Genomic DNA, 16,533 nt, shown 5'->3' on the forward strand with positions numbered 1-16,533 from the left:
CGGCCCGGCCCGGCCTTGCCCCCTCCCAAGATGGCGGCGGTGGCGGCGGCTGCGGGGAGCCTGCGGCGGGCGGGCTGGGGGCTGCTGCGCTGTGCGCCGGGTGAGGGGAGCGCGGGGCCCGCCCGAGGGTGGGGTGACGGGCACCCAGGGGGGCCCGGCTGGCTCCGGGCCTGGTGATCGGGGCGCTGGTCCGAGGTGTGTGTCCCGGCCGGCTGGGCAGGCGGTAGGGTGGAGAGTGGAGTGAGGGTGCTGGGTGGCATTGGGGAGAGATGTGAGGGTGCTGGGTGTCAGCGGGGTGACACTGGGGAGAGTGGGGTGGGTGCTGGGTGCCAGTGGGGTGACATTGGGGAGAGTGGAGTGGGTGCCAGCGGGGTGGCATTGGAGAGAGTGGGGTGAGGGTGCTGGATGACAGCGGGGTGGTGGTATGGAGGATGGGGAGGATGCTGGGTGCCAGCAGGGTGGCACTGGGGAGAGTGGGGTGGGTGCTGGGTGCCAGCGGGGAGACATTGGGGAGAGTGGGGTGGGTGCTGGGTGCCAGTGGGGTGACATTGGGGAGAGTGGAGTGGGTGCCAGCGGGGTGGCATTGGAGAGAGTGGGGTGGGTGCTGGGCACTAGTGAGGTAATATTGGGGAGAGTGGGGTGAGGGTGCTGGGTACCAGCGGGGTGGTATTGGAGACAGTGGGGTGAGGGTGCTGGATACCAGTGGGGTGGTGGTATGGAGGGTGGGGAGGATGCTGGGTGCCAGCAGAGTGGCACTGGGGAGAGTGGGGTGAGGGTGCTGGATGACAGCGGGGTGGTGGTATGGAGGATGGGGAGGATGCTGGGTGCCAGCAGGGTGGCACTGGGGAGAGTGGGGTGGGTGCTGGGTGCCAGCGGGGAGACATTGGGGAGAGTGGGGTGGGTGCTGGGTGCCAGTGGGGTGACATTGGGGAGAGTGGAGTGGGTGCCAGCGGGGTGGCATTGGAGAGAGTGGGGTGGGTGCTGGGCACTAGTGAGGTAATATTGGGGAGAGTGGGGTGAGGGTGCTGGGTACCAGCGGGGTGGTATTGGAGACAGTGGGGTGAGGGTGCTGGATACCAGTGGGGTGGTGGTATGGAGGGTGGGGAGGATGCTGGGTGCCAGCAGAGTGGCACTGGGGAGAGTGGGGTGAGGGTGCTGGATGACAGCGGGGTGGTGGTATGGAGGATGGGGAGGATGCTGGGTGCCAGCAGGGTGGCACTGGGGAGAGTGGGGTGAGGGTGCTGGATGACAGCGGGGAGACATTGGGGAGAGTGGGGTGGGTGCTGGGTGCCAGTGGGGTGACATTGGGGAGAGTGGAGTGGGTGCCAGCGGGGTGGCATTGGAGAGAGTGGGGTGGGTGCTGGGCACTAGTGAGGTAATATTGGGGAGAGTGGGGTGAGGGTGCTGGGTACCAGCGGGGTGGTATTGGAGACAGTGGGGTGAGGGTGCTGGATACCAGTGGGGTGGTGGTATGGAGGGTGGGGAGGATGCTGGGTGCCAGCAGAGTGGCACTGGGGAGAGTGGGGTGAGGGTGCTGGATGACAGCGGGGTGGTGGTATGGAGGATGGGGAGGATGCTGGGTGCCAGCAGGGTGGCACTGGGGAGAGTGGGGTGGGTGCTGGGTGCCAGCGGGGAGACATTGGGGAGAGTGGGGTGGGTGCTGGGTGCCAGTGGGGTGACATTGGGGAGAGTGGAGTGGGTGCCAGCGGGGTGGCATTGGAGAGAGTGGGGTGGGTGCTGGGCACTAGTGAGGTAATATTGGGGAGAGTGGGGTGAGGGTGCTGGGTACCAGCGGGGTGGTATTGGAGACAGTGGGGTGAGGGTGCTGGATACCAGTGGGGTGGTGGTATGGAGGGTGGGGAGGATGCTGGGTGCCAGCAGAGTGGCACTGGGGAGAGTGGGGTGAGGGTGCTGGATGACAGCGGGGTGGTGGTATGGAGGATGGGGAGGATGCTGGGTGCCAGCAGGGTGGCACTGGGGAGAGTGGGGTGAGGGTGCTGGATGCCAGCGGGGTGGCATTAGGGAGAGTGGGGTGAGGGTGCTGGGTACCTGTGGGGTGGTGGTATGGAGGGTGGGGAGGATGCTGGGTGCCAGCAGGGTGGCACTGGGGAGAGTGGGGTGAGGGTTCTGGATGCCAGCGGGGTGGCATTAGGGAGAGTGGGGTGAGGGTGCTGGGTACCTGTGGGGTGGTGGTATGGAGGGTGGGGAGGATGCTGGGTGCCTGCGAGGTGGCGTTGGGGAGAGTGGGGGGTTTATGGAAGTTGGGGTGGGTGCTGGGTGCCAGCAGGGTGGCACTGCAGAGAGTGCAGTTGGTGCTGAGTGCCAGCAGGGTGGCATTGTGGAGCACCATTTACAGACATACCTGGCTGGTGTAGGTGTCCTGCAGGGGTGCCCTGGGGAACATGCTGCCAGCTCTGTGGTTAAGGCTGTGTATAAGTTTTTCATTTGACTAGACTGATACTTACCAAGCACCAAGATGGCCCTTGACACTGCACAGATTAAAAGCCATGGCTTCTGCCCCAAGGAACTTGCAAACGGTCGCTGCCAGTAGAGCTCAGACACCTCAGCTATGTAGGCGGAAGCTCTGAGGAGGTTGTGTTTAAGTGGATATCTGAGAGTGCCAGTGGCACATTGCTAGTATTTGGATCCATCTGGTACTGGGCCATGAACATTCACTTGGCTTTGGCATATTCTGGGTATCAGGGCATAGTAGGGAGTCAAATGGCATTGAGACATTATGAGTGTTAAGGAGGAGCAGTTGTCTAACTGACAAGGGGGTACTCCACATGCTAGAGTTCTCAAACGGGGTCGGTACCCTTCAAGGGGTCATGAAGTTGTTAGTTGAGGGTTGCGAGCTGTCAACCTCCACCCCAACCCCTGCTTTGCTTCTAGCATGTATAATGGTGTTAAATAGATAAAAAAGAGTTTTTACTTTATAAGAGAGGTCACACTCAGAGGCTTGCTGTGTGAAAGGGGTCACCAGGATAAAAGTTTGAGAACCACTGTGCTAGAGTGAATTAGATGTTTAACTGGTATTCTGGTACCCTGAGCCCTGCGTGTATCAACTGTAGCTGAACCACTAACAGGAGCGCAGCAAGCTGTCAGTGCCTGTCTGTGGAGAGGAGTAGAGGCCTCACTGCAGTGTCTCACACTGACACCAGAACTCTTACGCACTGTATACCCTTCGTGCTGGCTTTAGTGTTAGGGTGCAAGATCCTCTGAGCTTTACTCTAACCGTGGTATGTGTGGCTGGCTGTGTCATTGGGACACAGGGCACAGTAAGGGCTTGACGTGGTGAAGAACACCAGCAGGTCACATACTTTAAGGAAGATAAATTGGTGTGTCTAATACCATGAATCCAGAACTATTGCAAGTTTTGGGTTAACTGGAGCCAAGTGGCTCAGACAGTGGTGATAAAGTGGTATGAACAATGAGGGAGCCCTGTTTGACCGCAATTTATGTACAACTGTTTGCCAGTTCTAAACATAACAAGTAGAACAGCGTGAAATGTGGGGGTGGGGAGGGGAATGATGGCTGATAAGAGCCTGTTATGGAAGAGGAAGTGCTAGGTGAAGGATATTGAAAGGAGGGTTCTGCTATTAAAACTTCATGGCTCTTGGGACATAAAGAAAATCTCCTTTAGGGTTATCAGGTCATCCCATTAATCTCTTCCCGCCCCTCCTCCCCAAAAAGAGAACTGAGTAAAATTGTCCCAGATTGTGTATTTTCACCTAAGGGAGAGCTTAGAAGGTGTCTGAACTATGCAGTCAATGGCTTTTCTATGCACTGGCTTCGCAGCAAGCTGGGGTGTAAATCTACCCCACACTAGCCTGCTGTGTACCAAGTGTCCATGCAGACCCTGCTGATGCACACTAACAGCTCCTTAGCATCCTTTGATTTACTCCCATTTCAAAATGAGGAAGATCAGAGCACACTAGGGAACTGTTAGTGCATGTCAGCAGGATCCACTGGGACAGCTAGTGCACAGCTGGCTAATGTGTGGTAGATTTACACCCCAGCTTGCTGTGAACTAACTATTTGTGTAGACAAGCCCTATGGAATTGGTTCTTTCTAAGCCAAAGACAGGCAACTGTGTTAATGTACTAACCTGTAAACCCCATTCTGGCCTAGACAAAATTTAATTAGTGTCCAGTGGAAAAGCCTTAAATAAAAGCCTGCACTTAAATATCTTGGTAGTGAGGCTAAAACTGAAAACTAGCTTCCTTAATAACTTTCTTTGGCCCGTTGCTCCCCAAGCATATGCATAATAAGCCATGTACATTCTTTCCAAAGTGCAGTTTGGGGCATGACTATGATCAGACCCAGAAAGGAATTTAGCAAAATAGCAGGCCAGCTCATTCATATCATCTGTCACTGGGTGACATTTACCAGGGGAGGAAGCCAGTTTTTATTTACAATCTCAAGTCAGATGAGCTGCTTCGTCAGTGAACCCAGATTTTTTAAAGTGCAGTCTGTCTCAGATCAGCAGCATACCCCCGTGGGAAGGACACAGAATATACATATACACACATTAAATTAAAAAAAAACACCTCAATTTGGCTAAAGAAAAACAATTATTATGGGATAGCCAAATTAGAGAAACATTTTGTCTTTGAACAGGTCACTTTAAAATTAAATGTCCTAGTCTAAGTGTAGCATTGTCAGGATTTGGTTAGTCTGTCTGTCATAAGCACTACCCAGTCGAGTTCTTTATTGTAAGTTCACTGGCTCTTTACTGTCTTTTCCTTACTGGTTTCAGCATGGAAAGAAAGGAGGCAAGTCACACTGTGGTGGCCTTCAGTCTGTGTTTGCTTGGCTTCCAGTGCAAGGTTGTGAAATCCTCTGCTGTTTGGAAGAAGATCACAAACTGCAGGATTTTTTCCTACCACAAAACATCTTCCCTTTATTTCAAGCACACAAATATTAGCTGTAGGTGGATGGATATTTTTCTGGAGGAAAAAACTAGTCCCCCCAATAGCTGTTTCTGTTCTCATTCACTCCTGGTGCCTCCTCACTCTCCTTTAAAGGAGACCAGTGACTTTTGTGGTTTCCATTTCAGTGGTCAGATGCCCGTTGTACCCAGCCCAGCGTGCGTTCCAGGCCTCAGCTCTGCTGAGAGTCTCAGAGGAACAGAAACAGGAGCCGCCACCATCTTCCTCCCAGCAACGTTTTGAATCACACCCACCAGGTGACCAGCCTGACCAGGAGCCCCAGCGCTCACACCACAGGTAACCTACATAGCCAGTACCAGGCCTGGCCTGCTGATAAGGGATTGGAGATAGCATTTTGCCAAATGTAGAACCCACTCAAAAATCGTGAATTCCAGGTTTAACCCAGAACTTGATATTTCTGAGGTTGGCATTCAGTTTTGCTCTGACAAAATGCACATTCTCTTGACCATCAGAGAGGCAGAATAGGAACTGCTTCCAAGCAGGAATTTCTCTTGTTTGCATAGCACGTGCTTCAGTTTTAGATTTTTGTAAACTTGGCAGTTATGGTTGCCTTATATACTAAATACAAGGCCCGTGACAAAACAATTTACAGTTACACAAGCAATATCCAAAACTGGGCAGTCACATGTAACCATATACGTCCAGCTCTCCCTTTTTTCCCTTGCCCCTGTATGAACTATGGTTAATTTAAGGATCATTTTTCCCAGAAACAGGAAGGATTTTAGAGAGACAGGGTTTTTTATTAAAAGAGCAGAATCTTAAAGCTCTCTTGATCCAATATGTATCTGGATCAAGAGAGCATCTGTCAGTGGTGACAGAATAGGATGTAGTTAGTGTCCTGGTTTTTGATATTTGATGGTAGAATTCCCTCGCTATAATGACACCTTCTTGTAGTTACACTGATCAGGGTGGTGAGGAGTCTGAGGACTATGAGAGTGAAGAGCAGCTGCAGCAGCGAATCCTGACAGCATCGCTGGAGTTTGTACCTACTCACGGTTGGACAGCAGATGCCATTGCAGAGGGAGCCAAGGTATGTGGCAGGAGAGATTGAGAGCATGTAAGAAATTAGAGAGAGATGCAGTTCAAAGAGACCCAGGGCCAAATTCTTCCCTTACACTTGCGCAACCTTACGGAGATCCGTGGGGTTACTCCTGTTTGTAAAGCAGAGCAGAACTGATCCATTGTTTATACACTGACTAGAAGATAATGTTAAAGTTAGACACAGTGTGGAGCAGCAGGGGCACAGAAGGGTCTGGGAAGAGAGGTTGGTAGAGGAAGAGCTTTATAGAATCATAGAATATTAGGGTTGGAAGAGACCTCAGGAGGTCATCTAGTCCAACCCCCTGCTCAAAGCTGGACCAACACCAACTAAATCATCCCAGCCAGGGTTTTGTCAAACCTGGCCTTAAAAACCTCTAAGGATGGAGATTCCACCACCTCCCTAGCACCCATTCTAGTGCTTCACCATCTCCTAGTGAAATAGTGTTTCCTGATATCCAACCTAGATCTCCCCCACTGCAACTTGAGACCATTACTCCTTGTTCTGTCAGTAAAGTAACTTCATTCTGTTTTGAATTCATGTAATGTTTTGTACCAAATCAAATATCGAACAGCATTCTCTACATGGTGCCTGTTCAGCAATTAGTGACCTACCGAGTCTTTCTCCTTCCTTCCCACAGTCTCTTGGCCTCTCTGTTGCTGCAGCAGGGATGTTTAATAATGACGGCAGTGAGCTGATACTGCATTTTGTGTCCCAGTGCAACACCGAGCTCTCTAATCTGCTGGAGGAACAGCAAAAACTGGTGCAGCTGGGCCAGGCAGAGTGAGTATCATGTGCTGTAGTTACTAAATATACGCAGAAACATATGTCTTCCTAGGTGCACAGGCAGCAGGGTGTAAGACAGAAGTACTGTCCAGTGACACACATGCTTCAGTAGAAAATTTATTCATGTGCAAATGAACCCATCCATACAGACATGTGCTAGTATAGGTGAGCCAGAATTAGGAGACGGGAAGGATGCACCTCATCTGCTAAGTTTGGATGGAAGTTAAAACTTGAAAAATGAAAATTCAAAGTTAAATCTTTAGCAGATAGACGTATGGTTTTTCTTCTTCCAGAAAGAAGAAGACAGACCAGTTCCTGAAAGATGCTGTGGAAGCCCGACTGAGGATGCTTATCCCATACATTGAGAAATGGCCCCAGGTACAAAATGGATCTGCAGATTCTCTTTTTAAATATGTCCTGAAGCCTCTGGATTCCCTAGCATATGCGTTCTTTAATCTGTCCAACAGATCAGTCCAAAGCTGTGTATGAAACCCACACTAGATAGTTCCTTCAAGACATAGGGGGTTGTCCTTGGAGTGTAACAGCTAGCAGCAAAGATGGATGTTGTCTTTTCTTGCAATCCCAAAATGACAAACATCTCACAATGCATCCCTGCCATTCTGGAACTCCAAGGGGAATTCAGTCTCTGTGCTGGATTGCTCCTGCACTCACATTGCAAGTCAGGTTCCTTGTGGCACTGATCCTGGGGTGTGTTGCATTCTGCTTATCTGATGCTTGGAAATGGTGACGTGAAGTGGTGCTTATTTCACTATATTGCATCTCCAGTGTGCTAACGATAAACCTTCAGAAACAGTAAGGTGAACCTTCAAAAACACAAACTAAGGTAGCTTGATGAGCTTGTTGGAACTTGATGCTGTCTTGCTGAACATTCAAGTTTAATTCTTGGATTTAACCTCTTCCCTCCTTGAGCCAGAAGAAGACTAGGAGATGTATGCAGGTGAGGTGGTCAATTCCAGTGAGAGTGAGTATAGCTTCAGTAGCTACCAGCTGATCTAGAAGCATCACTGCTGGATTGGATAGCTTCATCCAGCTTTCCCCACAGAGAGAAGGAAGATAGCATTAATATATTAATTGTGTTGTGAAGGAAGATGGAGGCCTCCCACAAGAGGGTGGGAGTGTTTCTTTCTTGCAAGAAAGAGCAGCACCAATAGGATTCATAATGGCCCTGCTACTCAAGAAGAAGCCATATGAAAGAGACCATTGCTAGCTGAAGGGGACTGGGAATGCCTCCTGCTCGAGGCGGAAACAGGACAATAGCAACGTGGGGAAAAAAATCAATGCATGCGAAAGATTGTATTGGCTTGTTTTAATGCTGTGTGCTTCTCTCCACTTGTCTGTCTCCTTCCTTCTCAGGCCGTAAGCATTCTGCTGCTTCCACACAACATCCCTTCCAGCCTAAACCTCCTCACTAGCATGGTGGATGATATGTGGCACTATGCAGGAGATCAGTCCACCGATGTAAGTCCTGGCGCCATGCAAACGGACTAGTCGTACCTTTTAGCGCTACATAGCAACATGAAGTATTGAAGTGTGTGTTGTAATCCTGTCTGTTTCAGAGAAAAGCCTTTATCCTTGTTGTAGAATTGAGTAAGGACAAAATTTTCAGAAGTGCTTAAGTCCCCATTTTCAACAGTGACTTAGGAGCCTAAGTTCCATTGAAAGTCTGTGGGACCTAGTGGGATTTTTCAAAAGCCTACCTGCATCTCTAGGTGCCTAAATACCTTTTAGAATCTGGCTCTTTGGCCCGTTGACTGTCAGTGAAACCTAGAGTTTTAAGTCACAGCTGAAAATGGAACATCGTCTACTCCTGGGGGCATTCTATGCGAAAAAAATTAAAAATTCTGCACACAATATTTTAAAGTTCTGCACAATTCTGCACAATTTATTTGTCAAAACAACACTACATAATCACACTAGTTTCAGTTATTTTGGTAACTTACTTGCTGACAGGTATTTTGAAATATGTCTGTAATAATACAGACACACTCACAAATTCCCCCAAGCATAGAGTTAAAGAAACCCCTATGACAATCCAGTTCCTGTTTCTCTACCCTTTTCCCCTGCAGAGCCCAGCCGGGGGGGCAGACACACAGAACTCCCTCCTCCCCAGCCCAGCCCAGCCGTGGTGCTCCCCCCACAGCCAATACACTCTCCCCTTCCCCCTGGCAGTTTCTTATATGTGCAAGCTGGGCTCTGCTGGGTCCAGCAGCCCTTAGTGGTAGCCAGTAGCATTGCAGCCCATTTCCATGGGCGAAAGGAAATTCTGTGCACACAACATTAATTTCTGCAAAATTCTGCATTGCGAAGTGACGCAGAATTCTCCCAGGAGTAATCGTCTCTTAAGTAACCTATGTGCTTTTGAAAATTGTACCCTGTGTCTTTATAACTGGCTGTAATTGGCATAAACTAAAAGGTGTCTCTCTCTTAGACTTTGTTATAACAATGTTCTTTTTTTTAGACCCAACCACAATTTGAGATTTTATGTGAGTGTAACTCAGGGACATAAAAGTTGATCCAAACATTCATCAGCTTAAAAGAAATGTTTCTGTTCTGGCTACTGTCTCCACCATTGATGATAGCATGTGCAGATTCTCCTCAAGCCCTTCAAAGCAGCTACCTAAAAATACCAACAGCTTATTAAAGCCTTCATCTTTCTGGCAGGAAATAAAAGCAAAATAAATTATAACCTTAATTAAAGCAATTAATAAATTATTTTAATTCATGAAGATGTCAGTGGGGAAAGTTAAATGAGCCATCTTAACAAACTACTTTAATAAACTTCACTTATGAGTATAAAATAGCTACTGCAGTGGAAAATAAATAAGATGACAGAAAAATTAAAGAAATAAACCAGAAAGCAGCTGAAAGGAGGTGATCACACCGGGAAATCTAAGTCCCTTATGGAGTCGGAAAGTGATTGATGACATTTCAGAGCTGTTTCAGAAAGTCTCCCCGGCTTTGAAATAGAAGAACCTCTCTTTCACATCCTTTATCTGTTCATCACTACTTCTGAGGGAGTCATCAAGTTGTCTGTGGGGAGCTGTGAAGCTGATCCCATTCCCTGTTTCCCTAGGAAGGCGTTAGCTCAGTCACTTGCAGTCGGGCCATCTTGAACACAAATGGAGCTCTCCCTCACCTACCTTTGCACGGGGGATTCATTTGGTGCATGCTTTGAAGCAGCAGGGGAACAGGGGCAAAGAATGGGATGCATCTGATACAAGTGGCTATGTGGGGTGGAGGGTAAAGGTTTGCAAGCTTCTAGTGTAGCTGGTAGAAGGACATTCTATCCAACCAATATTTTGCCAATTTCTAACCATGTTTTCGCAACTCAAGTCTGATGTTTTTTCTGGTGCTTTTAATTGTGAATGGAGCAAACCACCACTGCTCCTATCTCTGCTGCAAGTTGGCGTTTTTAATCATGAAATTAAACAAAGTTGAAAAGTAAGAGTCCCTTTGCAGGATTTTTTTTTGCTTGTCATGGGAATTATTCAAGTGGGATGGACAAACTGGAGAGTTTCAGGGTTTCACCCTTGAACTGGTATACCCTGTTGTAATGCATCTTATGGCATTGCTAGCAGCAATATAATGACTCAGCATGTGGTATCAGTACTGTTTATACCTGTTTGAATCCCTGGCAGCTCACAGCTGGGGATTGGTTCTGAATATAGGATATTGTTATACTGCATCATAGAATCATAGACTATCAGGGTTGGAAGGGACCTCAGGAGATCATCTAGTCCAACCCCTGCTCAAAGCAGGACCAATTCCCCAACTAAATCATCCCAGCCAGGGCTTTGTCAAGCCTGACCTTAAAAACCTCTAAGGATGGAGATTCCACCACCTCCCTAGGTAACCCATTCCAGTGCTTCACCACCCTCCCAGTGAAATAGTGTTTCCTAATATCCAACGTAAACCTCCCCCACTGCAACTTGAGACCATTGCTCCTTGTTCTGTCATCTGCTACCACTGAGAACAGTCTAGCTCCATCCTCTTTGGAACCCCCTTGCATCAGGCTATTAGCATTCCATTGGCTGATACATATGCCTTACGAAAAGGTGAACTCTTCCACAATGCATCTGGCTAACTGGGCAGCACAGAATAGGCTGAGGTTGGATTCCTTCCTGACCCCTGCAGCAACCTATTTGCCTCTGAAGCAGATAGTGGTGGTATAACTTTTGGTCAGCAATTTTCTACATGCTGCTTTTTCTCTCTCTCTCTCGCTCAGAACCAGGTGGTCATGGTAATTGTGATATCAGTTTGGTGCCAGGAGATCAGCTGCAGTGTCTGAGGGTGGTGCCTACTGCACATTAATACTAGTTTAAGGCCCAGAGCCACAAAGGTATTTAGGGTTCTAACGTCCGTTGATTTCAATCTGTCTTGTCTGCTGAGCTGTCCCTTCACCCTGGATCAATCACTGCCCAGCTGGTAACTTGGGAGAGATTACCTCTATTCTACCTCGCCCCTCCCCAGGTCAGCTTATGAGATCTGCATTTTACTGGACAGTGCTTTACCTTGTGTCTCATAATTAAAGCTACAATTATGTCATGGAGATCATAGAATCCGTGACTTCCAGAGACCTCAGTGACATTTTCTGCCCTGAGGCTGGAGCTCCCAGCCGGTCCCCCCGCAGCTCCCAGGCCTCTGCCCTGATGGGGGGGACCCCCTCAAAAGTCAGGGACAGGTCACAGACTTCTGTAAATTTTTGTTGATTGCCCGTGACCTGTCCATGACTTTTACTAAAAATACCCGTGACAAAATCGTAGCCTTACTCATGATTCATGTCCTTGCAGATTAATTGGTACACTCGTCGGACAGTGCTGGCTGGCATCTACAACACTACTGAGTTGGTGATGATGCAGGACTCGTCTCCTGACTTTGAAGAGACTTGGCGCTTCCTGGAAAACAGAATAGCTGATGCCATGAAGATGGGTCATACAGCTAAACAGGTAACACTGCATTCATGGGTTGGTTGCAGCTTGAGCAGACATGCCCAAGCTATCTTTAGTCTAGCTAGCTTGGGCAGTGGATCTGTGAAGCTGCAGCAGCATGAGTTTAAGTGCGCTCTGGCTGCCCGAGTAATTACCCAGGGTTCCACACAGGCTTCTACAGCCCAAGCTGCCTCAGCCTCTCAAGCTGCAATCACACCGCGTGATTTCAATGTAGATGTACACAGGTGAGGTGTGTGCAGCTGGACGTGGTTCAGTGCTAATGCACAGCAAGCGCCTCGGCCGAAACCAGCCAGTACACACACACACGGAAAATACACTGACAGGCGAGCCGTGTGCACTTAGTACAATAACAACCAATGTGTGTAAATCACACAGACAGTGAATTACGTCTGTATGCCTCTCCATGTAAATCCAGCGAAATAGTTACACTGAGTCATGGGGTTTGATGCCAGACTGGCCCACTTCAATAACATCACTGGGAGAATTCCAGGCGAGTCCCTCCTCTGCTTTTGAACCATTCCTGTGTTGTGGTTTTAGTATATTAGTCCATGTGTGTCACCACTTGGCCTATGTACTGGTTGTCCATGTGCTCCACTCTGAACCTGTGTTTGGATGTCACCTTTCTGCATCACTGGGGGTATACAAACACATCCATCACGGCAGCACATGCTTGCAATGAGCTGCGTGTGTGTAAACCTCTCCTGAGAGCCTATACAAGTGTAAAATCAGCAGAAGGCAATAGTGTGTTCTTGTATTGCCTAGGTACAGTCAACGGGAGAAGCACTCGTCCAGGGCCTAATGGGAGCTGCAGTTACTGTAAGTAGCGTTGAAAACAGAGTGTCTAAAGAGGATTGTTTCTGTTCCTCTTCCTCACCCAGACTTGATGTTGGTTTCTTCATCCCAAGTTTAGAACCCAGCTGAGAGAGTGTCTCTTGAGGTATTTCTATCAGGCAGATGATAGTTTAGTGTCAGTTAGCTTCTTTACTGGTGGAGCCTCAAGTCAGGAGCATCTTGAAATGTTTTTTTCTGGGGAGGAAGTATTTAAATGGCCTGCTGATTTCCCTATGAAAGAACTCAGAATACACTGCCAAAAAAAAAATGCAGCTACAGGTTGGATGTTTGAGGATTGGGGACAGGAAGGAGGAGAGAAAGAGAGATCAGAATAAAGAATTTATCAGTCTTTTCCCCCTGAAATGTCTTTCCTGGTCAGTGACCGAATTAGAAATTAGTGTTTGGTTAAACAGTAGGGAGTGCATTTCCCTCTGAGTCAGTCCTGAGCTCCTGCTCCAGTTTTATGGTAGGAGATACTGTGCTCTGAAGAGGTCTGTGCTCAGGTAAGATGTAAAACCAAGTTCCTGACAACTTGTGATGACTAAATATCCCCTGGTGCACTTATTGTGAGAGTAAGGGTGCTTGTGCCAGTGTCCTGGCCAAACTGCTAGTCGCGGGATTGTGTTCTGGATTAAATCACTTCTACAATCTCATTTGGATAAAGTATCCTCTTTCACTAAAAAGAGGCTGTGTTTCACCGCCGAGGTGGTAGCATGTCTGCGATATATGAAGTGTTTTCTCTGTGCCTGTTTATAACTGATAGTGTTTTGGGTTCCTTTGGGATGAAAGGGTGCTAAATAAATAGATTATATTGTACTATTATTTTAGCAAGCAAAGCCTGTCAGCACTGTGTTTCTGTACTGGATTTCTCTACAACACAGATTACACATGGAACAAAACTATCTTCCCACTAACAGAAATAAGCTTTTCCTCATGTTTAAGACTGGAGCATCACTTGGAAACAATTTTTACTGTTGTTGCAGTTAAGGATTAATTCCACCCTGTTATACCAATTATATTAGACCGGTAAAAACCAGCAGGATCTTTTTAAAGGGGACAAGGCAAAGATGCCACATTTATTATGATAACAATTTATGACTAATAACTAATATCTTAATTCTTATACACACACATTATACCTAATACCTATACACACACACACACACACACACACACACACATTCACATTATACCTAATACCTATACACACACACACATTCACACACACACACCCACATTCATCAGGTGTTCTGCAGCTGCTGCATGGTTACCAGTCCTGAAGATAGCTTAAGTTCATGGCTTGATTTTGCAGCTTGGGTTGGTAGCTTGTGGCAGCTAACTGGCCAGGAAAGCTGGGCACAAGGCTGAGCTGGATTTCTGTTGGGCAGGCACCGATGTTCTTCCGTGTTGGCAGCAGAATGTTACCCAGAGTCTCTCATCTCACCCTTCTTTTTTATAGGCTTTTAGTTTGGATTCAAAGTCTGTAGGTCTTGCTGCGTCACGCTGCCTCTGGGTTTAGATTGATCACCCATCAATTGCAGGCGTGACTTTCAGCCTTGGACCTGGCTTTGATCTTCCTTCTGTTGTTCTGTTGTCCTTTTCTTTTTAGGGTGGATGCTTCTTACTTTGTTTAGGGCTGTTGTCTAGGTCTTCAGCCGTTAGTATTTGAACTTTATCTCATCAGGACAGGCTGGGGCTGGAGGTTGATTCCATCATTCATACATACCTCATTCACACATCTAAACTAAACTAATAAGATTACAGCAGAGTTTGCAAAAATAAAGGTTTGAGGAAGCTTTTACAAAATGGAGTGAGTGTTTTAAAATGGGGTTTGAATTACAATATGGAACAGAAGTTACAGTGTAGGCAAGTGTAGTGAATGGTGAACAGAAAATTAACAGCAAAATGAAGTTACATTAATAAAGTGAACAATTAAAAACAATTTCATTTATCAGTTCTACAACCCTCCTAGACTGGTCACCTGTCAGAATAGCTCCTTCACCTCAGACCATTAAGAGTTTTTCCTGCCATTTGTTGAAAGGACTCCAAGATCCTCCGCCACAAGAAATCTGCATTCTATATTAGAGTTACTGCTGCCAGACTGCGAATCTCATCACTGTAGTTTAACTCTGCTTGCACCAGGTGTCAGGGTAGATCCCATTGTTGAAGATTTAGTGTATCAAGGCATCTTTCTAACATCAGTTACATTACTCACAAAGTGGGAGAGGTTTAAAGAGGTTAAAGGGGTCATTGAAACGGAAAAGGATAAGTTCTATAGTTCAAAAGCAACACGTCAACAATGGGAGGAGTCCAAGTCCAGGTGCTGAGATTGTTCCTCCCAAGGCTGGAGGTTACTACACAGGGCACTAAGACCCTGGAGAGTTAGGAAAGGGGGGTTGTATTGTTTTCCAAGAACACCTCTAGCCAATTCAGGAAGGGATGTTGATTGTGCTGTAGAGGAAGCCACAGTGCAGCCATGTTGAGAAGGCTTGACGCCAGTGAAAAAGAGTAGAGGATGGATGTAATTCCAGAGAACAGTTAGGTTAGATTGCTGTGGTGGTGAGCATGTAATATCTGGGAATTCTTTCTGTAATCCCAGTCTGTCTGATATCTGCCTAGTCCCTTCCCACAGAGACAGATCCCCAAGCACCTGGAAGGAACAGCTACATGTAGCCACACTGAACATCCATGTACTACTGGTATTAATTTAGGGTGACCAGACAGCAAATGTGAAAAATCGGGATGAGGGTGGGGGGTAATAGGAGCCTATATAAGAAAAAGACCCAAAAAATCAGGACTGTTCCTATAAAATTGGGACATCTGGTCATCCTATAATTACTTTCATTGTCTTTTCATTTCTGTTCCATTCGCTTGGTGTGCAACAGATAAAGAATCTGGCGGGACTGAACCAGCGGCGGTGAAGAGAGAGGGAGCTGAGAGTCTGTGCCATGCCCTTTGCCTATAAGAAGATTGAAGGCAGAATCCTCGTGCGCACAAGAATACAGAGCTATCACAGCAATGAACATCCCCAGCACTGTTAAAATTCCCCACCCCCGGCACAAGCCTGTCTAGCAGAATGGCACAAGCATCTATATTTGCTGGGATCTGTAAATAATTTAAGACCAGGCTTCCTAGTTGTGCTGCCTGTTTTGATTAGACTTTCCTAGTATCCCAGGTGTAGTAAAAACACTGATTAGCACGTTATTAGAAAATTGTGAGGAAAGGTTGATTGGACTGAATTAGTCCAGCCCCCAATGCCATCGTTCAGTTGCACTCCCCCTGCCCCAGTCCTGCATAATACAGAGACCACGTGTGCCTTGAACCCCCTAGTGGACATCATGTTTTCACATCACTGATGGAAATGCTTTCAGGAAGAGCCCTCACAGGAGGGGCCAGTTGGCATTATTAGATGGTGCTCTTGGGAAGGCTGTCACTGGGGATATCCTTTCACTGTTTTTGCCTGTGTGAACTCATTCCTGGATGTATTTCTTATGGGAGTAATGCAATCAAAGATGGTCATGACAGTGGGTTCAGAGGTTGGGCATACAGAAAGCACAGAAGCAACCCATTAGTGACTATAGCTGTAAAGTCTGCTTTTGGATGTGTGATCCACCCTCCTGCTGGGCTCCGGCAAGGGTAGCTGGCTGACTTGTTTGTAAATTAGTTAGAAACGATTCTGTAAAGAATTAAAAAAGTCCTATTTAAAGTGGATTTGTGTGTGGTGTCACCCTACAGCTCTTTCCCTGCACATCTGCTCTCGGTGCCTCTGGTTTGGCCAGCTCCAGCATGGGGCTGGTCCCAGGATCAAAGGGGGAGGTGTTTGTACAGCGCCTAGCCCCTTGGGGGCCCGCAGATGCTATGATCACAGGTGGGGGGAGATGGGGGAGCCGGGTTTGAGTGCCTGGTGCATCCCCCGGCCCTGGCTGTGCGAGGGCTGCCCTGCCCTTGCTCGGCC

The 16,533-nt window shown here is 47.7% G+C and overlaps 1 protein-coding gene across 1 annotated transcript; it reads left to right on the top strand.

The window, feature by feature from the left end:
- The first annotated feature begins 15 nt into the window (after window positions 1-15).
- Window positions 16-16,289, top strand: COQ9 (coenzyme Q9). The gene is made up of 9 exons (XM_050923310.1): window positions 16-100; window positions 5,060-5,228; window positions 5,847-5,982; window positions 6,632-6,774; window positions 7,071-7,155; window positions 8,152-8,256; window positions 11,589-11,744; window positions 12,510-12,563; window positions 15,464-16,289. The coding sequence occupies exons 1-9, from the start codon at window positions 31-33 to the stop codon at window positions 15,497-15,499; spliced, it is 954 nt and encodes a 317-aa protein (XP_050779267.1). The 5' UTR covers window positions 16-30; the 3' UTR covers window positions 15,500-16,289.
- The last annotated feature ends 244 nt before the right edge of the window (window positions 16,290-16,533 follow it).

Source organism: Gopherus flavomarginatus, chromosome 14 (genome assembly GCF_025201925.1).
Source record: "Gopherus flavomarginatus isolate rGopFla2 chromosome 14, rGopFla2.mat.asm, whole genome shotgun sequence".
NCBI lineage: Eukaryota > Metazoa > Chordata > Testudines > Testudinidae > Gopherus > Gopherus flavomarginatus.

Coding starts and splice junctions, on each gene's coding strand:
- COQ9 (XM_050923310.1), top strand. CDS start 31: ATGGCGGCGGTGGCGGCGGCTGCGGGGAGCCTGCGGCGGGCGGGCTGG. Junction 5,229..5,846: donor CCCCAGCGCTCACACCACAG/GTAACCTACATA, acceptor ACCTTCTTGTAG/TTACACTGATCAGGGTGGTG. Junction 11,745..12,509: donor TGGGTCATACAGCTAAACAG/GTAACACTGCAT, acceptor TGTATTGCCTAG/GTACAGTCAACGGGAGAAGC.